This window comes from Bos grunniens, chromosome 19 (genome assembly GCF_055505025.1).
Source record: "Bos grunniens cultivar Pamir isolate PY7600 chromosome 19, Bosgru_T2T1.0, whole genome shotgun sequence".
NCBI classification, from domain to species: domain Eukaryota; kingdom Metazoa; phylum Chordata; class Mammalia; order Artiodactyla; family Bovidae; genus Bos; species Bos grunniens.
Genome location: NC_141183.1, coordinates 49,490,945 through 49,517,736, shown reverse-complemented (window position 1 = coordinate 49,517,736; position 26,792 = coordinate 49,490,945). Strand labels below are relative to the sequence as shown.

At 48.4% G+C, this 26,792-nt stretch overlaps 1 protein-coding gene across 8 annotated transcripts in view; it reads right to left on the bottom strand.

Annotated features, from left to right (window-relative positions):
* Positions 1-10,701: 10,701 nt before the first annotated feature.
* The window catches only part of HNF1B (HNF1 homeobox B), a 61,212-nt gene continuing 45,121 nt past the window's right edge, over positions 10,702-26,792 (bottom strand). For all 8 annotated transcript variants that reach the window (XR_015148276.1, XM_086360357.1, XM_086360359.1 and 5 more), the window contains 3 exons: positions 23,539-23,733; positions 20,170-20,288; positions 10,702-11,203 (listed from right to left, as the gene is read on the bottom strand). Coding sequence is in view for 7 of the 8 variants with exons in the window: in XM_086360357.1 (XP_086216483.1) it covers positions 11,183-11,203; positions 20,170-20,288; positions 23,539-23,733 (335 nt within the window). In the remaining variant the exon portion in view is untranslated. The remainder of the gene's footprint in view (positions 11,204-20,169; positions 20,289-23,538; positions 23,734-26,792) is intronic.

Below are 26,792 nucleotides of genomic sequence, written 5' to 3'. Positions count from 1 at the left end.
TGTCTCCTCCTCCCCGAAGACTGACCAGTGACCCCTGAACCCCTGGATTGTTCATAAGAAATCTAGTGTAGCCTTGGCAGCTGCTTGGATTGCCACCCTTTTCACCCTTCAGCACTAGATTCTCTGCATCTTAGCCTGCACACAATTCAACCAAATCCAGAGGCAGTTAGGTTGTATAGCTAATCATGTGTAGAGTCACCTTCTTATGACATTAAGACCTCCAGGGGAGCCACTGAAAAGTCTTGTGAGGTCTGCTAATTCCCCTGCGAGTGAGGAATGTGTTTATTCTTCCAAGGGGCAAAGATCCCCCACTCAAAGTGACGCTGCCACATTGTGTAACCAGGAACACAGGTTGTTGCTGATGTAAATACATGGCCTGGGACAGACCTGCCAGGAGCCTGGGCTCCTTTTCCCAAAGGTGTTTCTAATGAATGGTTGTGCCCAGTGAAGCAATTTCCTGCCTTGTAAATTTCTGCCCAGCAAACCACATCTCCTATCTAGCACTGCCTGGCTCTGGGTCATAAAACAATTCCCCAGAGACCAATCAGAGCCTGATCAGGAGTCCTTGAGTAACAGGAAAATTACCCTCCACCTGCAGACATAATGACACTCTACAAGCTAGTGGCTTTGCAGTTTCTGAACGTAAACATCACATGCCTTACCCCATGCCTCCGCTCTGCTCATCTGAGATGTGGGGCCCACGTATCTGATTCTCAGGCCTTAGTTCACTTCTCAGAGGCACTGGCTGGCTAGTGACCCATTACCTTGACCCAAGAACCTACAGCCTGGAGAACATATTTCACTGTGTCAGATCACGATTTGCAGAGCCAGGGCAAGAGAATTTCAGGCAGGGGGGTCTTGGGCACACAGAAAACAAGTTTTGGGCTGAGACCATACTGGAACTGATCTGGACTTTCTTTTTGCATTTTGTAGGCCGTAGGTCTGAACTGTCTTCCCACCCCCTCCACCACCTGCCTGGTTAACTGACATTCATTCATGACGCAGTTCAAGTGTCCTCCAGGGAAACGTCTCTGATTTCCACCCAAACAAGATTTCTTCCACTGTCCTACCACTCTATCTTCTAACACTGACATAGCACATTGGTCACGATAACTTGCTAATTTTTCTGTCTCCCCAGTCAGGCAGGCAATTCCTTTAAGACATCTTGGAATATGCAGTACCCACCACTGTGCCCAGCTCAAGTCGGTCTGCAAAAGACATTTGTTGGATGAATGAGTGAATGGGCATCTATTATGTATCTCTCTGCTGCACTTAAGAGGCTTTGTATATGGAGCATGTACAAAGAATATTGTCAAAGGTATGAAGCTCTGGGTTAAGCCAGTAAAGAGAGGCATAATCTTCTGTCCTTGAGAAGTCTTCAATATGGTTATATTTCTTTGGGTGATAGGAATATTTTCCAAAGGTATAGAGACCAGAGGGCTTCTAGGTGGTGCTAGTGGTAAAGAACCCACCTGCTAATGCAAGAGAATTGGGTTCAATCCCTGGGTTGGGAAGATCCCCTGGAGGAGGGCATGGCAACCCACTCCAGTATTCTTGCTTGGAGAATCCCATGGACAGAGGAGCCTGGCGGGGTATAGTCCAAAGAGTCAGAAATGGACATGACTGAAGCGACTTGGCACACATGCGTGAGAGAGCAGACTCACAGGTAGACAGAAGTGGTTTGTTTTTGTTGTTGGTTTTCTTTTTTGAGTGTCAGCTCAGAAGCCAGAGTGGGTTCCAAGCTGGTCTGTTGCTGCTAAGTCGCTTCAGTCGTGTCCAACTCTGTGCGACCCCATAGACGGCAGCCCACCAGGATCCCCCATCCCTGGGATCCTCCAGGCAAGAACACTGGAGTGGGTTGCCATTTCCTTCTCCAATGCATGAAAGTGAAAAGTGAAAGTGAAGTCGCTCAGTTGTGTCCGACTCCTAGCAACCACATGGACTGCAGCCTACCAGGCTCCTCCATCCATGGGATTTGCCAGGCAAGAGTACTGGAGTGGGGTGCCATCGCCTTCTCCTCCAAGCTGGTCTAACTAACCCTAATACTGAACTGGCCATAAGACATTACCTAGGACCTCTGTTTTCATCTCTTTCCTTTCTCGTGGCCCCCATTTATAACAGTAATAACAATGACTTGCTCCTTCTTTTGAAGCTTGGGAGGCCCAGACAGAGGTGGTGGTAGGTATACGCTGGGGTCATTTTCCAGGCATACAACTAGTAAACTCTATGACACAGATACACAAATGCATTCACTCAAAAAATGTTTACTGAGCGCCTAATGCATACCAGGTATTAGATGTTGGGGACAAAACAGTGAATAAAACTTTTAAGTCCCCACTCTCACAGAACTTACACTTCAGTTAGGGACAGGCATTCAGTGACGATGGGGATGGGGATCATCGTGTTCTCTCTCACATTGTCCAGAAAGACTGGATGCAAATACCTAACATTTAGTGCAGACTTTCTCATGTACTAGGTAAAGGACTTGATCCACCTTGTATCTCATTTAATCCCTACAACAACCCCATTTTCAGATAATACAACAGGTTCAGAGAAGTTAAGCACCCTTCCCCAGCTTACACAGCTGGTAAGTGGTAGAGCCAGGATTTGAACTTCAGTTTGCCTAACTCGCCCAGCCTGAGCTCCTCATCACGACTCTGTATGGCAGAAGTAAATATTTACCAGCTGAACAAAGGGCTGGATGAATGGTTAACCATCACGACAGTAGCGGCCTGTTGTTTTGCTTCCATGATACAAACGTGAGCACCATGTTTTAAGTTTTTCATTTACTAATTGTGTCAAGCTTTTCCAAAGTGTGCCTCCACAGAAGGTAGATTTCATAAAGATGAACAAACAAGTATCTTTCTCCTCCTCATCTGTATTTCCTGGAGAAGGCAAGCAATTTTACAAAAATAATCGTGAGTTATCATTGATGAAGCCGTGCCAAAGAAACTACCACCTTCAGTTTTCTTTCCTGGGTTTGTGGTAAAGTCTGTATTAGACTGTACGTGTGAGTGTGTGCACATGTGCGCACACACATGCCTAGTGGCTCAGCTGTGTCTGACTCTCTGTGGCCCGTCATGGACGGCAGCCTGCCAGGCTTCTCTGTCCATGGAATTTTCATTCAAGAATATTGGGGCGGGTTGCCATTTCCTACTCCAGGGGATCTTCCTGAGCCAGGGATCAAACCTGTATCTCCTGCATTGGCAGGCAGATTCTTTAACCACTGAGCCACCTGGGCAGCCCTTTAGGCTGTATAACAACCCACCCAAAATATCAGGTCTGAATCTTTGGGAGCCATCAAGGACTGTCAAGGACTCTTTTCCTTAAAGGTGAAGAGTCTTGGCAGATGTGATGAAGGAAGAATATCCTGGATAGTCTGGGTGGGCCCTACACGTGATGCCATGCATCCTTAGAGGGAGGAGGAAGAGGGAGACTTGACCACAGGAGAGAGGACAGTGTGACCGGGGAGGCAGGGACTGGAGTGACGTGGCCGTTAAGTCAGGGACCCGGGAGGCTGCTAGAGCTGCAGGAGGCAAGGCAGATTCTCCTCTATAACCTCTGGAAGGAGTTGGCCCTGCCAACATCTGGCTTGGGCGTGATGACACTGATTTTGGACTTCCAGCCCCAGACTGTCAGAGTATATATTTCTGGTGTTTTAAGCCCCTGAGCGTGTGGTCACTTGTTAGAGCAGCCACAGGAAACTAATACAGTTCTTCTAGAGAAGGAGACAGCAGGGAGAACAAATTTTTGACCACCAGTGTAGGTGATTCAGAATTACGCTCTCTTTTAAAATTAAAAAATATGAGGTTGGCCAAAAAGTTCGTTTGGGCTTTTCATAACGTCTTATGGAAAAACTCAAGTGAATATTTGGTCAACCCAATAGATTTACCACATGATCCAGCAATCTCTCTCCTGGGCGTATATCTAGATGAAACTCTAATCCAAACAGATCCATGAATCCCTCTGTTCATAAAAGCACTATTCACAATAGCCAAGACATGGAAGCAACCTAAATGTCTATCAACAGATGAATGGATAAAGAAGATGTGGTGCCTACGTATGATGGAATACTATTCAGCCATAAAAAAGAATGAAATAATGCCATTTGCAGTAGCATGGATGCCACTAGAGGTAAGTGAAGTAAGTTAGAAAGAGAAAGACAAATACTGCGTGATATCACTTGTATATGGAATCTAAAATACAACAGAGTACTTCCCTGATGGCTCAGTGGTAAACAATCTGCCTGTCAGTGCAGGAGACAGGGGTTTGATCCCTGGTCCGGAAAGATGCCACATGCCGTAGAGGGACTAAACCCAGTGCCATGACTGTTGAGCCTGGGTTCTAGAGCCTGGGAGCCTGGGCTAGCGTGCAGCAGCGACTGAAGCCTGCATACTCCAGAGCCTGTGGTCCACAGCAAGGGAAGCCGCCATTGCAAGCAAGTGAGAAGCCTGCACGTTGCAAAGAGAGGGTAGCCCCCAGTCTCTGCAACTAGAGGAAGCCTGCACACAGCAACAAAGGCCCAGTGCAGTCAGAAGTACGTCAATGAATAACTTAAATACGACACAAATGAAGCAGATGCAGACTCATGGACACAGAGAACAGGCTTGTGGTTGCCAAGGGGGATGGGGTCGGGGGAGCGGTGGAGTGGAAGGTTAGAGCTAGCAGATGTAAGCTATTATGTGGAAGAGGCAACAAGATCTACTGTGTAGCACAGGGAACTGTAGCCAGCAACCTGTGATAGACTGTAACGGAAAAGAATACAAAACCGGAATCCCTTGGCTATACAACAGAAATGAACAGAACGTGGTAAATCAACCACACTTCAATTAAAACAAACAAACATGCATTCTGTTGCTAGTCAAGATGCCTCCAAAAATCCCTGTCTTGGAAAGCAAGGGGATCCCCCTACCAAAATGGCCCCACCTCCTTCCCCACCCCTGCCTCCTTCTCTCAGCTTTGTGTTGCTTTTCATCACCTATCAATCAGTATCTGGCATATTGTATACTTTGCTTATTTCGTTATTGTTGGCTCCCTCCCAGTTGACTGTAAGCCCCATGGGAAGAGAAACATTTTTTAAACTGCTTTTCTCTCCATGCCCAGAAGAGTACGCAGCATGTAGTAAGCACTCAATAAATGTTTCTTGGATGAATATCAGATGTCAGGTTACCGTCACCTGGCGAGCCCTGACATCACAGCATGCCGTGCTACCCAGATGCTTCCTAAAGTGCCAGTTTACAAAATGCCTGACACAGAGTCTCTGTCCAGGTAATCCTGCTTTCTGTAGCATCAATTTCTATTTCCTGCTTTGTTCAGGCCCCAGACCTTGGAATCCTCTTTGATGTCACATAAAAACTATCAGAAAATTCTAGTGCCTGCAGATCCTCTCCCTTTAAAACCATATCCACAATCAGACAGGCTCTCCTCCCCTCCACCACCAGCCCCTGGTATCAGGCTCCAGTGAGGCAATGACTTCCTGATGGTCTCCTTGCTGCTTACTCTTGGGCCTTCCCTACAACTCAGCAGCCAGGGGGATCCTTTTAAAGCATAAGCCAGGGACTTCTCTGGTGGTCCAGTGGTTAAGACGCTGCGCTTCTAATGCAGGGGGCCCGGGGTTTGATCCCTAGTCAGGAAACTAGATTCTGCATGTTGCAACTAAGAGCCCACATGTGGCAATGAAGATACGGCACAGGCAAAAAAAAAAAAAAAAAGCAAAACAGCATCAGACAGATCTTGCCCCTGCTCTGCTCACAACTTCCTAATGGCCTCCAGCTCCCTCAGAATAAAAGTCCTTCCAGTAGCTTATAGCAGTCCTTACAAAGATGACAAACTCCTTGTCGTTGGTCATCACCCGCAGCCAGCACTCTGCTCACACTCTGACCCCCACGCTCCCTCTCACTCAGCTCTGCAGCTGCTCCGGTCTCCCTGCTGCACTGTTCATAGATCACGTGGCGTGACCACACACACGTGCGCATGCTCACTGCCTGCCTCCCTAACCAGAGTGTGGCGCTCGCAAGCGGAAATGAACTTTCATCTATTTGATTCATTGTTGTTTTCTCGGGGTCTAGAACAATGGTGCCTAGCACACAGTAGATGTATTTCTTTTCTTTTTTTTCTGTTCTTTGGCCATGTAGCATGTGGGATCTTAATGCCCCAACCAGGGATTGAACCCGCGTTCTCTGCATTGCAACTGCAGAGTGTTAACCCCTGGACTATCAGGGAAGTCCCAGTAAGTATTTCTCGAATAAACAAATGAGAAATATTATTTTGGGCTAGATGATGTTTCCAAAAGCAAAGGGATACACAGAGGCTTTATAATGGCTTAGGAAATCAGGCATGCTTTCCTTAGAGTGTGATTTTTTTTTTTTTTTTTTGTCTTTTAAAAAACCAACTTTATCTTTTTATCCCTTTCATAATTAATTGGAAATCATTTAATATAATTGCTTTATTAAGGATGTCTGAACAATAGAGCACAGGAAGGAAACCAGCCTTTGGAGGATATCCCAGTACATATCTAGTGAGACAATTAAGTGTGTGGAAACTGCAAAGAAATTTTGGGTGGTCTGTTGGCATACACATACATATACAGACTGCAAAAAATCTGCTTTGATGATTTCTGCTTTTGATGCCATTCCCCTCATGTTTGCTCTGCTCATTTTTCCTTAGAAAGTGGGGAACTGCCTGCAATGCAGGAGACCTGGGTTCGATCCCTGGGTTGGGAAGATCCCCTGGAGAAGGGAAAGGCTGCTGCTGCTGCTAAGTCACTTCAGTCATGTCCAACTCTGTGCGACCCCATAGACAGCAGCCCACCAGGCTCCCCCGTGCCTGGGATTCTCCAGGCAAGAACACTGGCCAGTATTCTGGCCTGGGGATTTCCATGGTGTGTATAGTCCATGGGGTTGCAAAGAGTCAGACATGACTGAGCGACTTTGAAAAGAAAGGGAAAAAACTGGTCATCCAGGCATGTGTGAAGGTCTGCATACCCCAAAGATTCATTAATAAAATACTGTCATGTTATAAATCTTATCTGACAATCTAGTATTTACCCAGCTGGAATGACCTCTGTATGAAAGAGAGAGACAGACAGACTAAAACAGAGAGAGGCAGAGAGGAGGAGGAAAGGAGGGAGACAGGGAGGGGCTTTATAGACATTTTATTTAGCTGATTGCAACTTCTTGTAAATATTCAGTCTGTTTGAAACAACTGGCAAGTGTTTAAAGTATTTTAAAAAACATGGATTTGTCACTGTGTGGCAAATCCTCTGTGTGGTCCATTATTGGCGATCTGTTCAGAACAGATTTCAGTGGCGTTTATTTGAATTACTTCCTCATTCATAGGGGACACCTCAGCTCTGACTGTCCTTGGGAGGAAGTTCACTCCTGCCTCTTCCTGACCCACTGTTCCTAGATCCCTGTATTTCCCATCACCACCCCACCACCACCAACGCCCTCAACCTTTAGGAGCTTATAGCCAGCTTTAGTCCTAGCTTCCTGGCTCTCTGTCGTCTCCTCCCGATCATCCCCACCTTTTACCTTCTTCTTCCCCTAAAGAGACAGACTCCCCAGTCAAGCTTGCCCTCTCTCTCCTCAGACCTCTTCTCCCTGACTCATCCTTGGTTCTCTGCTTGGTTGGTCATGTACCATAGACATGAGCAAAATCATTTCACCAATTATTGGCAGTTTTATTTACCAAACATCACATTTGTGATGAGCGTATCTGGAAAGATCAACCAGGTCCAGAAGAATATATGAGAAGGCACTCTGGAATTGACATTTATAACCTTATTGCTACTTCTATCTCGGGTATGCCTTTAGAAAAGGTATATGGATTCATTACATATTCTAATGTATTATCTATAGATTATAAGATAAAGTCAAGCATGTATCTGCTGATACTTTTTAAGTTGACCTGTCTTTATACTTAAAAATGTCTGTTAATAGTAGGCTTCCCTGGTGGCTCAGATGGTAAAGAATCTGCCTGCAGTACAGGAGACCTGTGTTTGATCTCTGGTTGGGAAGATCCCCTGGAGAAGGAAATGGCAACCCACTCCAGTATCCTTCCCTGGAGAATTCCATGGACAGAGGAGCTTGGCGGGCTTCAGCACATGGGGTCACAATGAGCTGGAGAGAACTGAGCGACTATCACTCACTCTGGGATGAGAGAATAGTTAACACACAGTATTCACGAGGTACCAGGCCCACGTCCAAGCACTTAACAAGCATGAACTCATTTACTCAACAATCCTATACAGTAGGTACTACTACAATCACCCAATTTTCTGTAGGAGGACAATGAGGACGGGGTTAAGTGGTGATGCTGGAGATCCTAATCAAGGCATTCTGGCTTCAAAAAGAACATCAAAAACCTTCCCCCCAACCCAGAGCTCAGATTCCCTGGCTGTCTAGACTGTGTTCTTATCCACCTGAATCCAGTAGTTAACACTCTAGCTCTCTCTGCTTTTGGGGGAAATAATTCACTGGTATGGACCATTCAAATCCACTGTAAGGCAGGTTTCCATGACTGATTTCATTGCTTATCCACAATGTGAAAATTAAATCTGCCTTCCCCAGAGCTCACCCAAGAAACCACAGCAGGTCATAGTGAAAACAGAATTGTCTATTAGCCTGAGCTCAGGGTGTAAAGAGATCTTCTGAAAATGTTAGTCCGTAAGGAACTGATCCTTTGGCTCCTGGCTCCCCCAGATAATATTATTTAGGCTAAAGCATTCAAGAGAAAATTCATGGTTGAGTTGAAAAGGGTTGGGGCCTCGGCCAAGTACCATGTGAAAAAAGAGGCCAAGATTTGCTGTCTCTGGTTGAGACAGCATTTGAGACTCCTGGATCACTAAGAACTGCATCTCCCACTATACCGGGATTTTGAAAAACCTGTTGCTTGGGGTAGGAATTCCCAAGCGACTGGTCCATACAGGAAGAAGGCATGGGGGGCTTTAGTTGCAGATGAATCTTTGGAGGGGGTAATGCCCACCTGAGTCCATGCACAGTGGGCCTCCTTGCCACTCTTAGAGTCAGTGAGAAGAGAGATTGGCTTTAGAAGGGAGTGCTCTCAGCTACCAGGGTCACCTTGTATGAGTCTTGGTCCACATAGGGTCTAGTTAAGAAAAATTCCTAGAGATTTCCACCCCTCCCCAAGTCCTCCACACTTCCGGATGACTTCTTGAGTGATTAAGACCTCCTGGGTTTTCAGGATTATTACAGTAACACAATGTAATAGATATAAAATCTACCAAATGCAGATACTTACTGCTCCAAAAACAATGTGAATTCAAACATAGGGCTCCAGTTGAGGCTGGAATTCAAGACCTATATTCCCTTCCTCTTCCTGAACTCACAGGAACCAACGAATAAGCCATCTCCACCAGAGTCAGCAAATCCTGGCCTCTCTTGACACAAGGTGCTCGGCTTTGGCCCCGGCCCTTTCCAACCCATCCGTGAATTTTCTCTCGACCACTTTAGCCCAAATAACATTGTCTGGAGGGGAGCAAGGAGCCAAAAGAGGTCAGCATTTCTAACAGTCTCCATCCCTACCCTGGGCTCTCAGTACCTTTGCCAGGCTCACTAAGAACTGCATTTTCTACTACTTTGAGATTTTGAAAAACCTGTTGCTTGGGACCTCTTCAGCATGACGCCCTCCCTTGCAGCCAGCTTGGGAACTGCTCTGTCTAGAAGCCAGAAACCACAGGCTGGTAAGTCTGTGCTGGAGACGGCAAGGAGGAAAGGTCCAGCCTCTCTCTTCCTAGAGTCAACGCTGGATTATTTGTGGCAAAGCGCCTGCTAGAGAGTGTTTAGTCCTCTGGCTTTTCACCTTTTGGACTATTTGTCTTCAATACTATCCTTACCGGAGGCAAGAACCCGGGCAGGAGGTGATACCCACAGGAGCCATTCTCCTGACTACAGCCCCATGGGAGGGAAGAAAGGTTGGAGTTCACGCTTACAATGAAGCTGACAATGTTACCCACGGTGATTCCACGTTTCCTACTTTTTCCTCTGTTCCTGTGACCAACAGTCACCAAGAGTTGGCTCCAAGTCTACTCCGATGAGTCACAGAAAGACAAAGTATTGGAGTCTGACTGGGGGAAAAAACATTTCTTACCTTAGCAATAAGGCTGGCCGAAGACAATGGGACATGTAGCAGCGAGCCCCGTGGAGTAAATGGAAAATTCCAAGAAGACCAGGGGCCAGGGGTTCTTGGAGAAACCAAGGCAGGGAAAGCATCAGAGGTAGAAATATGAGACTCTGGGCCATGATAAAATAAATTGTTTTAATGGGAGGTTTTCTGAAAGGGCAACTTTTTCTTGTGCTATCAAACAGCCAGCGTCCCTGCCTTGGGGTTTCCTGGGGCTGTCCTGGCTGGCCCCCCAACCCTTCCGGAAGCTAAGACACTACTCTGACTCTCTGTTCAGCCCTTCTAGGGACCCAGAGGTGTGTCTTAACATCAGGAGATCAGAGTGAGCTGGCAGTCAGTCCAAAATACACAGTCTCTGTGTGTGTCCAGGGCCGAGGAAGCGGGTCAAGGGCTTCACTGCTGCCTTGGGTATTTCTCCGTGGGGGAAGAGAGAGGGGGCGAATCACTTTGAAAATTCAACTCTGACCTTTACAAAGAAAATCGATAGACACTTTAGTATTATATACAGGGCAGAGGGGAGAGGAAGTAGAGGGGGAAAATTGCACTTAATTACAGTAGTTTATAGTTTACACCCATTGGACAAATTTACTTCTTTAAAAGAAATCTCCAGATCAGCCGGGATGGGGGGCAGGACAGGGGGAGGTGGCTGATATTTACATTGTGTTTGGCTCAGTTCAATAGCACGTGTCCTCCTCTTCTCATTTCAGTAACAGATTCAAGTTTTCACTTCAGTTTGTTCGATGAAAGAGAGCGATGTAGACGCTACGGCTTTCTCTCTTCCTCTTCCGCCGCTTCTTTGTGCCCTGCCTCTAGGACAGACCAGACTTCTTGGGAGAAGCATCGTGACAATACTGCATAGAAGGGGCTGCGCCTGTCAGAGCCAGTGTCCGAGGCGCCGGCAGGACAGCAGGTGAGCAGGGACCTCTCGCAGGTGCTGCATGTCGGGTCACTGCGCTTCTCCGTGACAGCTGCCCAGAGGGTGATGATGTGGAAAATAAGGGTCCTTGTTGCTGTGCACAAAGTAAGTGATGTGTGGGCATCACCATGCTTGGAGAGGACACTGCAGAGAGAGAGGAGAGACAGCTCAGCTGTGCGCCTCTGGTGGGGACCTGGGCCCTTAGCATCTGGCTTCTCTGGGGGAGCTGAGACCCAACTCCACCAGCAAAGAGCTGGAGGCTGGAGGTGTAGGGACCCCGTGCCCTCAGAGTCCTGCAGGGCTGGTCCTGAAACACACTCCCTTTAGGAAAATCTAGGAGCCGGCCATTCCTAGAAGAGAGAAGTGAATTGCCAATTGCCTTGAAATAGTCATAACTTGCCGACCTTTATGCTGAAATGGGACTCCTCTTCCTGTGAGAGTGCGTTTTATAAATTGCTCAGTTTGGTGGCAATGACAGCTGGATGGGGAGCTTTTGCTTTTGAAGGAAGTAAGGGTCTCATCCTAAGAAAATCTAAGAGCAGGGGTCCCCCAGATCCCTTCCCAAATGGAGTAGCAGAGATCCTGTTAAAAGGTAGATTCTGACTCAGTGGGCCGGGGGTGGGCCTAAGAACCTGCATTTCTAATCAGCTCCCAGGTTGGGCTGATGCTGCTGATCTGTGCCGAGCCCCAAGGCCACAGAGCACAAGAGAAAATCACCACATACTAACACTCCATCAGGAAGAAGTGTGGGAAATTGCAAAGTGCTTTCTATAATGCTTGCTACTATCAAGACAAGAAATCAGAGAACTGGGATCCAAGGGCTAAAGGCCTTTGAGACCAGGCTTCTGGGTGGGTTGGGGCAGGAGACCCAGCATGGAGGAGTCCCTGAGAAGAGCCAGACCCCCACGTGGGGCAGCCTCCGCTCCCAGAGCCGTGGGCCTCGCTCATCTCAACTGTCATGCAAGATCACAGCTCGCGTTTTCCTTCCGGGGAGTCCCTTTTCCCCGGCTTTGCTTCTCTTCCTTCCCTTTCCCCTTTGTTGTCATCTCAGAGGAAGGTTCTGCCCTTTGACTTAACGGTTCGTTTTCTCAAGACTCCCCCTCAAATATTCCCCCTTCCACACAAAGACACAGAAACAGCCACAGCCACACACAACATGTTCACATATCTATCACACTGTTAAAGGCCTCTTATCCCACTATTATTCCATTAACCAGTTCTCCCAGCCATAGCCTTGTATGGGGCTGCTATTATGTCCATTTTACAGATTGCGAAAGCAAGGTCAAAGAGAGTCCAGGAATTGCCCAAGGTTTCAGAATTAGGAGAGTGTGGGGCCAGAGATTCAAACCAGTTCTGGGAGACCTCCCAGACAGTGTTCTTTACATTACATTGAGGTTAAGAGCCTTCTATTAGCTTTGTTGTTGTTTTTTTTTTTTATATTTATTTATTAGGCTGCGCCAGGTCTCAGCTACAGCATGTGAACTCTTAGTTGCAGCATGTGGGATCTAGTTCTCTGACCAGGGATAAACCCGGGCCCCTGGCCTCGGGGGTGTGGAGTCTTAGCCACTGGACCGCTAGGGAAGTCCCTACGAGCTTTGCTCTTGTTCAAACTCCTTTCTCTGGGCCTTGGTTTCCCCACCTTTATGATGAAGGTTGTTGGGGGATTAGATGGGCTGCTAGGCGTGCCGTCCTCCCCGTGGTGCTGGTACAACTGTCCTTGTTAAGCTGCCCAGGGTGCCCTGGTCTGGGCTGCTCCCCGTGCCCCCACCCCCGCCACCCCCCAGAGCTCCTCAGAGCGGGGCTGAGTGGTGCGTCCATGTGTGGAGACAGGTTTCTGGCCCTTCTGCATTCTTGAGCCCCTGGGCAGGGTCCTCTGATATCTTTTGCCTCCTCTTCCTCCCTCCACCCACCCCTGCTCTCTCCAGTCTCTTTACTCCTCACTATCAAGCTTTTTCCAATTTTCAGATTTCAGGTGGAGGAGAGAGAAAACGGCTTGTGACCTTGCAGGTTTCAATGGAAGAGCAAACACCAAGAACAGATAAGCAGACGCCAGCGAGATTCTATGACCTGTCATTAGGGATGGGCTTCCCAGCTATCAAATGTTTGCTCACATAATAAAATGGTGGCAGAGCCCTAAATGTTGTCAAAGGAACTAGAGTTATTTGCCCCCTTCAGAGTCTAAACACAAACATCTGATAAGGGGCGTGCTGGGCTCCCTCAGAACAGAGGCCCGGCTCAGCCAGCCCTGTGGGGACCCTGCCTGGGGGTCCCCGAGTGACTACAGAGCCCTCCGTCTGGAGGGTGGGGCAGCTGGAGGATTCTTAAGGACATCCTCACCCTAAGAAGATCTGATCCATAATGGGAAGAGCTGACATTTACTGAGGTCCTACTGTGTGCCAGGCTGCATTGCTAAGGAAAGCCTTGATACGCATCATTCCATAGAATTCTCACATCAAGCCTTTGAATCGTCATTCATTCATTTAACATGGTTTTGTGGGCCTTCCCTATGCTCAGCACATTCGCAGGCACTGGGCATGTAGCTGTGAATGGGACTCTGTCCCCACCTGCACTGAGCTGACATTTTAGTGAGAGTTTTGAACAATGAACGAGTTAAGAAATGCATCACATAAAAATTCAGAAGGAGATGAATACTCTCGAAAGATAAGCATGATAAAAGTCACAATGGCTAGAGGGAAGGGGGAAGAAATTATGCAGGGGGGTCGGGAGGTGATCCCCCCACTCTCTGAGGTTTGAGCTGGATGCAACGAGCATATGCAAAGATGCACTCTAAAGTATACTCCAGCAGAAGGTGTCGCAGGAGGAGAAGTCCTGCGGTGGGAGCCCTCCAGCTCTGGTGTGGCTGAAGCCGAGGGACAGAGGAAGGAGAGGCTTCAGTCTGACCACATAGGGTCTTGGAAGTCTCTGCTTCAGTCTGGTTACAGCCAGAAGCTAGTGGAGACTTTTGACAGGGGCGGGGGGAGTGACATGATGGGTTTTCCTTTCTCAGAGACCACTCTGGCTGCTGAGTGGTGAACAGAGCACACCCATCCCTGTGGGGCAAGAATGGGAAGTTAGGGGCTGCTACAGGAGCACAAGACTAATGGGGTGGGTAAGAAGCAGTCAGGCAGAGGATACATTTTAAAGGACCGTTAGCAGAACTCGTTGATGGACGAGATGTGGAATGCGGGGTGTGAAATGATCACAGGTAATCTCAGGGGTCTCACCTGAACAACTGATGGCGTTTTTGGAAATGGACAAGCCCAAGCAGAAAGCAATTTCGGTCAGGAGACACTGGGGCAAAATGAAGAGCTGCTGTGTTAGGCAGATTTGATCTGAGATGCTGGTGAGGTATATTAGGCGTGCACCGGTACTTGCCAAAGAGGCACTGGGTCTGTGAATGTGCCCTGAAGGGAGAGGTCAGTACTGGAGATGGAATGATAAGACCCATGGTCATGTACACCTGACCCAAATTCACGCGGCTGGAGATCACCCAGGAATAAACATGGAGGAGAAAAGGCCAAAGAATGAGTCCCAGAGCCCCTCAACTAGTAAATGTTGCAAAGATGAGCTGGCAGCCAAGCACATGAGGAGTGGCCAGTGCCATAGGAGGAGAACCAGGAACAGGTAGTGTCCTAAGACTCAAGAGAGAAAAAGAGGGAGTGATCGGCTACGTCAGAGAGAGAGATTGAGAAGTAACTGCTGGATCTGGCAATGCGGAGATATTAGTGAACTGGGCAAGAGGGCTTTCAGGAATGTGGGGACAAAAGCCAGTCTGCAATGCTCTCAAGAGAGAACTACGGGGGCGTACAGGTCTCTGTACACCCCCCACCCCAGGTATATACAACAGAATACTGCTGCTGCTGCTGCTGCTAAGTCGCTTCAGTCTATGCAGCCATAAAAGAGAATGAAATTTCACATTTGCAACAGCATAGATGGATTAGGAGGGCATCATGCTTTGGTGAAATAAGTCAGACAGTGAAAGACAAATACTATATGGTGTCAATACATGTGGAATTTAAAAAATACAACAAATTAGTGACGATAATAGAAAAGAGACAGACTCACAGATATGGAGAACAGACCAGTGGTTACCACTGGGGAGAGGGAAGAGGGGTGGGACAAGAGAGGAAATTGAGAGGTACAAACTACTATGAATAAAATAAATAACCCGCGAGGATCTAATGTGCAGCATGGATACTGGAATATAGCCAATATCGTATAACCATAAATGAAGACTAATCTTTAAAAATTGTGAATTGCTATGCTGAAACTCAGAGAATAAAGCAACTATACCTCAGTAAAAATAAGAAAATAAAAAGAATTGGGGATGAGGAGGTGGAGACAGTGAATACAGATGATTGTTAATAATCTATTAAGGTAGATTCATGATAGCTCTATTCATTACAAGTAATGATTATACTTAGTGTTTTAGATGAGGGAACTGAGGCTTAGAGAGATTTTAAATGACTTGCCCAGGATGTCTCAACAGAAAACCCACTATGTAAGATTACTGCCTTTTATCTTCTGAGTGGGACACCAGGGGGAAATAAATGCCCCTTACCATTTAAAATCCTCCTTCCGAAGCTCGAGAGACACCCAAGGTTACCCTCAGGGAAAGCCAAGGTTGACCCAGCTGCCACAGACTGGGTGTTCCCAGCCAAGCACTGAGCTGAGTGTTTTACAAGTTTTATTGCATTTTGCCCTTTCAATGATCCCACAAAGGAGAAATCGTTATCTTCATATTACAGGTAAGGAAACTGAAGTTCAGAGAGGCTGGACCTTTGCCTTTGGTCACATAGGTAGAAAGTGGCAGAAGCTGGGGACGGGGTCTGTCTAACCCCTACATTGGCTCTTTACCATCAAGCCCACACTGCCTCACCACTGGGGGGTGGGGGGAAGGTCGGGAGCGCGTGGGAAAGGGGTAGGAGGGGGTGGTGGGGTGGGTGCAGCTTCAGGGGATTTATGATGAGGCTGCCCACCTCCTTCTCATCAGCACCCCTGATGGGTGACTGCTCTGGGCAGAGGGTGGGGACGGGGGGGTGGTGGTCCTCTCCTGACCTCTCTCTATATAAACTAGGAAGTGGAGCGGTGGGTAGAGTTGTGGAAACAGGAGTCTGCTCACAGCCTGCCCACACTTGTTATAGCCAAGGCTGGTGCTTGCTGTGGTCTGGTTTCCAGGCTAGAGGGCTGTTGTTTTTGCAGGAGGCTCAGGCAGAGACCCACTTAGATGGTAACTTGCCAGGACTCTTTGGGGGGTGGGGGAGCTGGTGACAGGAGACAGGCTCTGGAAAGGACAGAGGGCAGTAGCTGCCAAGGATTCCCAGCAAGAAAGTTCCAGCCTGAGGTTTCTGAAACATGATCCACAAGGTCTTGCGGCATGCCTGTCCTGACGGTGGAAAACACTGGGAGACAAGGTCAAATCCTGGCTTTAGCCTCAGGCCGGCATAACCTTGAGTCATTTTTATAAGCACTTTAAAAATGGATCTTAGAAGGTGAGTGTTGTTGAGTGGATTTGGAGTGAGAAGAACCAAAGTCTGGAACTCTAGCTCCAGATTTACCATCCTGTATGCTTAGCCAGATTCCACCCCATCTTTGAATCTCCATTTTTCGCTCTGTAAATTAGGCATAAAAATTTCTACCTTGCAGGAGGGTTAGCCAGGAAAGGTAAGATGGAAAATCACCTGGAGTCCTACATGGCAAATGGGAGGTACTCAAAAAAAAAATGCTAGATTTGAATGTATTCATTCATTCACTCATTCATTCACTCACTCATTCATATTTACTGAATATCTACTAAAGGCCAGGCATTTGGCCCCACACAAAGGGCTTGGGTGCTTTGAAAGGCCTGAACTACTGGCTTTTTTTCCTGGGAGGTGGGTGAAAGGGCATCCTTGTGTAGCAGGAGAGTGGGAAGCAGGGATCTGGAGCCCCGGCCCAGGAGGCAGGATGTGCCAGAGAAATGGTCCCAACCCTGAGACATGTTATTGTCAGAACCTCCTTTGACCACGTGCAGACCAAGCAGTGAGTTCAATCCTGGAGGACCTAATGGAAGGTGTCTTCTAAGGGATCACAGACAGAAAGGGGTAGGAACAGGAAGGAAGCTGTCACTTCGAGCATATGACTCAGTACCAGGCATGATCTTCAGGCACTTTGTATATTCTGTATGAGGGAGGTGGGAGCTTCCCCTTTGGAGATGAAGAACCCGAGACTCACAGCCCTGAATTAACTGCCCAAGGTCATGGAGCAGGTGTGAAGGAGCCAGGATTGGCTCAGACCCTTTTCTTAGCATTCTACGATGCCTCTAAAGCAGCCCTGCCCGGGACGGGTCCTGGTTCAATGCCCACATTGGCACAGGAGAGATTCTGAGAAGCCCTGTCCTGTGGGGTTTCTGCTAAACCCAGCTGTTCCCCCAACATATTTGGCCAAGGAATCTTCCTCTCCTTATGTCATGGGCTTCCACCTCCTAGCAATAGTCTTGAAATGCTTTTTGGAAAAGAACACTTTCAAACAACAAAAAAGCAGAATTGCCACCAATTCCCTTCTGAAACTCACCTCTGACCCTTTGCCTTCAGAACAGAGTGTGTACAACTTTTCCTCCCCTTGGGTTCCTCCTGCTGCCAAGAGGCAGCATCTTCACTCTCCTCTTATTTCATTCCATCTTTCCTACCCTCTCTTCTCCTGTTGTTTGCAGGAAGAAGGTTTCCTGACTGGAATATAGTTATGTAGGTTTAATTTTTACTCTTGTTCCTGACTGTTACAGACCACAAGAGAAGTGATTACCATAGGCGTTTTAAAGACGGGTATTGCCAGGACTTCCCCGGTGGTCCAGTGGTTAAGAATCTGCCTGCCAATGAACCTGGTCTGGGAAATAAGGCCCCACAAGCCTTGGCTAAATTAAGTCCCTGCACCTCAACTACGGAGCCCATGAGCCCTAGAGCCTGTGCTCTGCAACAAGAGAAGCCACCTCAATGAGAAGCCTCTGTACTGCAAGGAAGAGCAGTCCCTGCTCGCTGCAACTAGAGAAAGCCCGTGCACAGCAGAAGACCCAAAGCAGTGAAAAATAAATAAAAAGATCGGTATTGGAAGATGAGTAGTGTTTAAGTGGGAAAAGTCCAGGATTTAGAAGCTAAGATCAAAAGTCTGGAAGTTCAGTCCTAGCATATCATCTCTTGTGACTTTGGGCAGGTTACCCTGCATCTCTGAGCCTTGGTTTATTTCTTTGTACTTCTTAGGAGGTTTTGGCAAAAAGAAAACAACCAGATAACGTTCATGAGAAGCATAAATTGTACAGTGTTATATGAAGAGTGCTAGCCTTACTAAATGTCATCGTCATCATCCTATAAAACTGTGAGTCTATCGTCAGACTCCTGAAATGTCTGGGGGTTTCGAGATGACTTCACAGTAGTTCTAGAGGCTCGTTCATGTGGCGTCAAGGTCGGCTGGCCACTCAGTCCCATTTGGGGGCCGGTACAGCATCTCAGAGAGCATCTCGAAGCGTTTTGATTAAGAGGCCATTTCCTGAATTCAGAGGACTTGTTTCAACAAGCAAGCATCAAAGTCAACTTGGGAAAGACAGGAATCATTAATCACAGCCCCGTTCAGGGCTGCCCAAGCGGCAGATGGATTGATAAACCTTTCAAAGGGGAAGGTATTCCCAAGCAGGGCTGCTGCGCCTGGCTGCCCCCCTGATTGAGATTGGTGAGCACAGATAAATGTTTTCCCTGCTCACTACAAAGAGTGGGAAATCGCATGGGAGTCGAAGGGCAGGGCAATGGGGACTGTCCTTTCATCTTCCAATGGGTGAGAGAAGGATAGCAAAGTGGGTCCCACACACCTCTCCCTCCCTACCCCACCTCATTCCACAGCCTGAAGGACTAGGTCATGTATGTTTCAGAGCCCAAGATGTGCCAGGCACTTAATCTACATGGCATAATCAAATCCGCCCAACAAGTAGATGCCACGACTTGTTTTAGACATGAGGAAGGTGAAGGCTCAGGGAGGTCAAGGTCACTGAGCAAGTGGCAAAGCCAGGAACTGAATCCACCTGTTTCATGATACTGCAGGACCAGGAGGAGATGGGGGCAAAGGAAGAACAGAGAAGGCTGAGCCCATGAAATAACTTCCTCAGGAGCACATGGCAGTGGATAAAGTGTGATTTGATGGGGGAAAAAAAAAAGATCATCCACAGGACCAAACGCTGCCGAGAGCCTCTGACATGAAGTTCAAGGTTGTCACCTACTTATCTAACAATCAATAAAGGCCAAACAGTTCCCACACTGCACAGACCCCAGCTACTAAAAGGTCCTATTGTGTTACTCTGGAATTGCGACCTGCGTTCAGACGTCTTGTCCTGTTTCCTAACTCTCAGTGTCTTGTTCGAGTCCAGCTGCCCAAGCTGTAGCCTCACCATGGGTCGTCTTTACCCTCATCCTCTCTATGTATGTGGAGGTGGGAGTTAGTCATCAACTGAAATGGTGACTAAGCCTCTGGATTCCCCACTTTCAATGCACCAGGAAGCTGATTCTGAGCTTCTCTATAAAACACCAAGTGAATACAGGCCCCTGGTAAGGCCAGGCTGTCTACTGGGGAGTCCCCGTGGGTTGGCAGAATTGGGTCATTTTCTGGAGCTTACAACACTGGGGGTTCAGGATGAGTTCTGAACTGGGTGAATCAGCCTTGGGACCTCTGACTCACTGTTCGTTTTCTCTATTTGTTAACTGATGGGAAATCCTCAGGGATCCCTCTTGCAAAGCGTGAGACTCCAGAGGGTCTGACTTTCTGAGCCCTCCTTGGGCATACCCTGTCCGTGGATCATGACCAACCCACTGGGGATACTCAACCCCAGTGCCCGCAGGCTCTGTATAATCCAGTCTCCAGCAGCTGAGCACACTTCACTACTCTAGTGCTCTTCTTAGGGATGCTAGGGGAGCAATAAGCCCCTTCAGCCTGTGGCCCATCTTCTTTGCCTTGTGACCTCAGGGATTCTTTTAGAAAGTACCCAGGGAGCCTCAGAAGGACCATACTGAGGCCGAGTGCATACTTGTCACGCTCTCTGCACATCAGCAGTCACAGTCATCCCTCCCCTCCCCCTACCTTCTTGCCAGCATTACCTGTTTACTGGAAGACATGTTGGTGAGCGTACTGATGCTGCTGGTATCTGTGACCACCATCGCAGATGGAAACCGGGAGGTGTGGGAATACTGGGGAGGTTCCTGCTTGTGTGTGTACACTGCAGAGACAGAGTGAAGACAAGGTCAAAGTGCAGATCCCGCAAGAATGTAAGCACAGCTACAGACCACCCCTCATCCCACACCACTGTTCCTTTTTCCCCAGGCAGATAAAAGGGGGTGGGGGTGGGTGGTAGTTACGTTTGGGCAAGGCAGTGTGATGTGATCAAAAAGAATGGCTATGTGTTTAAATCCTGGCTCCTTAATCAATGCAGTTAGCCTCAGTTTCCTCCTCTGTAAAATGGGAATGATATCTGTTGTAGGATTAAAAGAGACTGTGTTTAAAGCAGTTTACCAAATAGATAAATAGGTTTCCACAGTGCCTGGTGGATAGAGGTGGCTGGCACTTCTGTGGCGGGAGCACTTTCTTTCCCTGACTTCCAAAGTATTAGATGCCTGGATATCAGCAAGTGATCCTGGGACTCCCCTGGTAGTCCAGTGGCTAAGACTCCATGCTCCCAATGCAGGGGGCCGGGGTTCGATCCCCGGTCAGGGAACTAGGTCCCACATGCTGCAACTAAGATTGGCACAGCTAAGTAAATAAAGAAATATTCAAAGACAAACAAACATCCCAAACACAACTGATCCTGGGGTATATGTGGTGCATCTGAGAATTTAAGTCCAAAAAAGTTCATAGTAGCTGGCAAAATGAAGGAGCTGGCCTGTTTGCTTAGTTTTTCTGTAGTGACTCAAGTCCTAGGTCTCATGCTAGCAATTGCAGATTGATTAATAATTGTTAAATAGACATGGGTGTCCTTACTTGTATAATTTTGGGCTGTCCCAGTTTGCACTAAAATGCCTTATGACATCACACAAATGAAGTATGATGGACAAACATGTTAGTCGCTCAGTCGTGTCTGACTCTTTACGACCCTACAGACTGTAGCCCTCCAGGCTCCTCTGTCCATTGGATTCTCCGTACTGGGGTGGGTTGTCATTCCCTTCTCCAGGGGATCTTCCTGACCCAGGGATTGAACACACATCTCCTACATTGCAGGCAGATTCTTTACCGTCTGAGCCACCAGGGAAGCTCCCTGAGCCTAGATTTCAATAAAAGCTCCAGAAGCATGTGGTTTTCGCTTTTTGTTTTCCCAGTATGTGTCCACCAAGTCTGGAAACTTTGACTCATGCCAGTTCATCCATAAGATTCATGTAAATTCCAGGTCACATGACCAACCCAGAAAGCATGTGGATGTTTGGCCTTGAGGGAGGGACCAGCTTGTTCTACCAAGGAGTCCTCCAGTAGGGAATGGGGGTAAAGGTCACAGCCTGCTGTCTCAGCCTGTCCTTCCCTTGGTGGGAGGCTGGTTATTTCCTGTTCTGGGGCCCCATGAGCTCTCTCTTCAGAGCCAGCCAGGGCAGCGGGGCCTCGGCAGTGCACAGGTCGCTAGTGACCCCTCTCTGTCCCACCCAAGCCTCGCCACTGAGGAATCCTGCCCAGGTGAGGCGGGGGAGCACTGTCAGGGCCGGGGAGAAAGGACAGTGTGATACACGTGGTTCCAGGCTCTGCTGCAGGCTGTAGCAGATTTTTTAAAAGCCACGAAAATGTGATTGGAATGTGAGATGGTACGCAGGAACCAGCTCTGCAGGCCTGGGGCGGGATGGAGCCCCGAGTGTAGAAGGAGGCTGAACTTAGCCATTGCCCCTCAGACTCGCAGCCAGAAGAGCAACTGAAATCCTGTTTCCCAGCCCTGCCTCCTCCTATTAGACACCCTTAATAAATAATTATTTGCATTTTTATAACTCTTTTTAAATATTTATTTTTCAAATTTTTTGGCCAAGTGGCATGTGGTATCTTAGTTCCCCAACCAGGGGTCAAACCCACACCCCTTGCACTGGAAGCATGAAGTCTTAACCACTGGGCCACCAGGGAAGTCCGCATTTTAATAACTCTTAATGCTCACCAAACACAGTTCATACCTCCTTTTGTTTCACTTTCATAGTGACTCCACATGCACACTATTTCCATTTTAAGATGAAAAAACTGAAGTTGAGAGTAGCTGAGGAAATTACCACCGGCTACATAGCTGCTAAGGCTCAGAGCCAAGATTTAAATCTAGGTCTGTCTGATGCAAGACTATTGCTCCATTCCAGAGGCAGCCCAGGTGTGTGCATGGGGTTGTGCTGGAAGATAGAAAACCATCCTTCCCATTTTTTCTCCCCAGACTCGGAGGCAAGGGCCGCCTGACATAGCCAGAGGGCTGGGGCTCTGGGGCTCAGGAGGGGGAGAAATGGGGGCTAGGTGTGGGTGGGAAGTAAATGGTTGAAAGGGGGACTTCCCGGGGGGTCCAGTGGTTAAGATCCTATGTTTCCAAGGTAGGGGGCACAGGTTCAATCCCTGGTTGGGGAACTAAGATCTCACAGGCTGCTCAGCATGGCAAAAAAAAAAAAAACACCCCCAAAGCTAAATGGTTGAAAGGTAGTCCTAGGGTAGGTGAGAACATCGGAGGTGGGAAGCAGCCTCTGCATGGGGCAGAAACTAACATTCTGTGTGCAGGTGGCTTTTTCCACCCATGTTCATGGTTCTTGATTAGAGATGTTTGGGGGGTGGAAATCGGAGAGTGTGGGGACTCCGGAAGATTTTTCAAATTCAGAGAAGACACTTAGGAGGCAAGTTATATGCCAAGTCTGATCATCTGATAACAGCTGCCTGGAATTTTGGGCTGAAAAGGCTAAGTTGAGGCTCGTCGGGAAAAGGGGTGTGCCTGCCTGAGGATCTCTTCCATGGGAACTAGGGCGGGAAAGGGGGCATGGGTTCGTCCCACATTTATATTACCTCCCCAGATCTCTATCTCTAGCTTCTCTTCCCGGATCGGCCTTCACTGGCCTCTGCAAAATCTCCCCTGGGAATTCCAGGGGTAGAGAAGAGAACTAGAAAAGGCACAGCATCGCATAAGAGTTGTGCTTAAGAAATTGTCTTGGGACTCCCCAGGTGACCCAGTGGCTAAGACTCCGTGCTCCCAATGCAGGGGTCCCAGGTTCAATCCCTGGGCCGGGAACTAGATCCCATACGCTGTAACTAAGGATCCCACATACTGTAACGAAGACTGAAGGGCCCATGTGCCTCAACGAAGACTCAGTGCAGCCAAACACATTTTTTAAAAAATGAAAGAAAGAAATTGTCTTGGTTGATCACAGGTAGGGAAAAGTGACCAAACCAGGAAGCTTCCAAGAAACTTCAGACCCAGAGAGTGAAGACACTGGCCATTGAGGCCCCTTGGGGCTCCCTCCCCGACATGCCCGGGTCCTTACTGTGTGAGTTCTGTAGCTGCGTCACTGCAGCCATGAAGGGCTGCTGGGCCATGTGGCTGCCTGGGCTCTGCTGCATGAGGGGCTGCTGGTGAGGGCTGTGCAGCTGCTGGGAGAACTGGACGGGCTGCAGGGCTGCCAGGCTGCCAGCCACGCTGTTGATGACGGGGACGCTCTGAGCTTGGGAGGAGTTGAGGCCTGTGGGAATGAGAGGAAGGATCAGAGACAGCTTCAGGGGTGAGCAAAGGCAAACAGACTTTAACGGTCATCAACAGAGCCCCTGCTGTTTGCCAGCACTGGGTTGAGGCTGTTACATAAGAGGTTGCCCAGGAAGCAATTTTATAGACCCATTTTATAGACTGAAAAATCGAGGCTTAGAGAGATAAGGTGACTCGCCCACATTCCATAGACAGCTGTAGATGGAAACGGGGTTTCAACAGGTCTGACTGAGGTCTGAGGGTTTCCCAAAGCCCCCTTGGGGTTGCAGTGCTCTATGTCTGCCCACTCATTGGAAAAGATCTTCATGATGCGAAAGATTGAAAGTAGAAGAGGATGACAGAAGATGAGATGGTTGGATGGCATCACTGACTCAATGGACATGAACTCGGGCAAACTCTGGGAGACGGTGAAGGACAGGTAAGCCTGGTGTGCTGTAGTCCATGGGGTTGCAAAGAGTCAGACACGACTGAGCGATTGAACAACAACAATATATCTGCCCACTCCACCCATGCCTGGCTCTGAGGGAGGCTTGCTCAGTAAGGTACAGATTACTGCCCAGATATGTCTGTCCAGCAGGGGGCAGGAGTGTGCAGGGGCCCACATTTTGATAAAAAAACAAAACCTCCTCCACAGTCCTAGAGGTGTGCAGCTTGAAGACCCTCCTTGGCCGGCTGTGCAATGATCTGAGAGAGGTCAGATGCTCATTCTCTTAACTAGAGCAGAGAGGCAATAAAATACTGCGACTCAGCCAGTCTGTGAAGTGAGTGTGTCTTATCTGGCAGCACAGGGCTGGTGGCAATGGAAGGACCATGGACTGGAAGGAGGAAGTAATGAGTTGAAGGCTGGTGGTTAGAGTAGGTGCTGCCATCTTTCTCTTCTGGAGGACGGGGCCTCCGTGGTTCTGTACTGTGTCTATAACCTGAGGTCTCTTTAGAACTGGGGCCAGTGCTGCCAAGATCAGGTCCCTGGTACCCACCCTCCGTTGGCTCCCTGGGCGGGATTCTGGGGCAGGTAGCTGAAGCAGGGTAGGGCTGGGGATGGGAGTATGAGGGGAAAGATACTCCCAACTTCTTTCTTGGAGTTGCCAAGGTTCCTTTGATTTGACCTCATTTTTGGGGGGGCTTCCCTGGTGGTTCCGATGGTAAAGCGCCTGTCTGCAATGTGGGAGACCTGGGTTCGATCCCTGGGTTGGGAAGATCCTCTGGAGAAGGAAATGGCAGCCCACTCCAGTAGTCTTGCCTGGAGAATCTTGCCTGGTAGGCTACAGTCCCTGGGGTCACAAAGAGTCGGACACGACTGAGTGACTCCACTTTCTTTCACTTTTTTCTGGGAAATGGTGGGGGAAGGGCTAGAACAAGCTGAAGACGGAAGCCCAGAAAAAAGATCTCTTTTTTAGGCAGATGCGGGAAAAGACACCTGGAGAGCCTTTCCTGAGATGGAGAGGGTTCCATAAGCAGGTTCACGGGAGGGGGAAGTGCTCCATGGAGATAGCGCAGAGGCCTCAACAATTGCCTGCTCAGAGCTTTAGCTGATACCATTATCAGAAACCTAAAAGGTGAGCAGAGAAGGGAAGGGGAATAAGCCCCCTCCTGGCTCACCTGGGTGGGGCTGGGAAGGAGGGGTCCTCTGATCACTCAGAACAGCACTATCTCTAACTCCCCAGGGGCTCGGCTTCTCCTCCAGGCTCTGTCTCGCTCGACACCCTGATCTGTTTCCTAACTTTCCCATAAGGTCTCAGACTCCAAGGGAGCCCCATGGATTTGCTCTCTTCTCCCCAAGCCCATCACCACTGCTCTTTTCAGGAAGTCTCTGCCTAGAAAAGCAAATGATGCCGTCTGGAGTGGATGACATTGGAGGACCTGGTTCTGCAACCAGCCTATTGTTTTCGAGTCGTCCTGAGGAGCCCTTTAAGAAATACACATTCCTCGGCCCCACCCAAGACATAATGAGTCAGACCCTTTGGAAGTGAGGCCCAGGAATTTTATTTTCAACACAGGATGTGCCCCTAATGTGCCTCAGTTCCAGGATGGAAAGCCAGTGATGTCATCCGAGCTCCCACGGAGTGTGACTCTTGGCTTTCCCATCTGTTTTCTGGGCACTGGTTTCTGCTTAAGAAGCATGTTATCCAGTCCAATAGGTGAGTAGGGAATGATGAATTGGCACTGCTGGGGGGTCTGTTATCACGTTCTCCTTGGGCCTCTGCAGTCACCAAGCAGGGCCCACATACTCAATAGGATGTGCGTGCTAAGTCGCTTCAGTTGTGTCTAATTCTTTGCAACCCTATGGACTGCAGCCCACCACCAGGCTCCTCTGTCCAAGGGATTCTCCAGGCAAGAATACTGGAGTGTGTTGCCATGCCCTCCTCCAGGGGATCTTCCCAACCCAGGGATCGAACCCTTGTCTCATGTCTCTTGCATTGGCAGGCAGGCTCTTTACCACTAGCGCCACCTGGGAAGCCCTATTCAACAGGACAGGAGTTGGCTATTTATTGCCCAACAACTTGTCTCTTGATTTACTGGCCTGTGGTGTAGAGAACAGAACAAGCTTGGACTCCATAACCGATTCTTCATTCTGACACTCCCTGGGGTAGGACTGCTGTGTCTCAACCATGTTTGCTGGTGACCCTCACCATACTTCATGCTTTCCCCACCGCAAGTACACACATACACACACACGCACACACCCATCTAAGGTCAGTGCACTCTGATATTGGCTGTCTGCAATTGGAGAATAAGATTATTATAAGAAGATAGAGAATTATAGGTGAGAAAAATTAGGAGCAAAATGAAAAAAACTGTGTAACAGCTCCAGGGAAAATTTTAATTCAGATAGTGCCTAAGAAAATATAGAACTGTGTGTGTCAGCCAAAGCTGGAGTGAAGAAAGAAGGTAAATGGGACAGTTTGGTATAGTTTTGGTTGTAGGAATAGAGATGAGGTATCTTATCCATGGGCCTTTTAATCAAATCTCCTAGAAGTCAAGCAAGCTGGTTTCAGCCATAATGGCCCCATGAAAAGGCAGCAAATTTAAAATACCTTT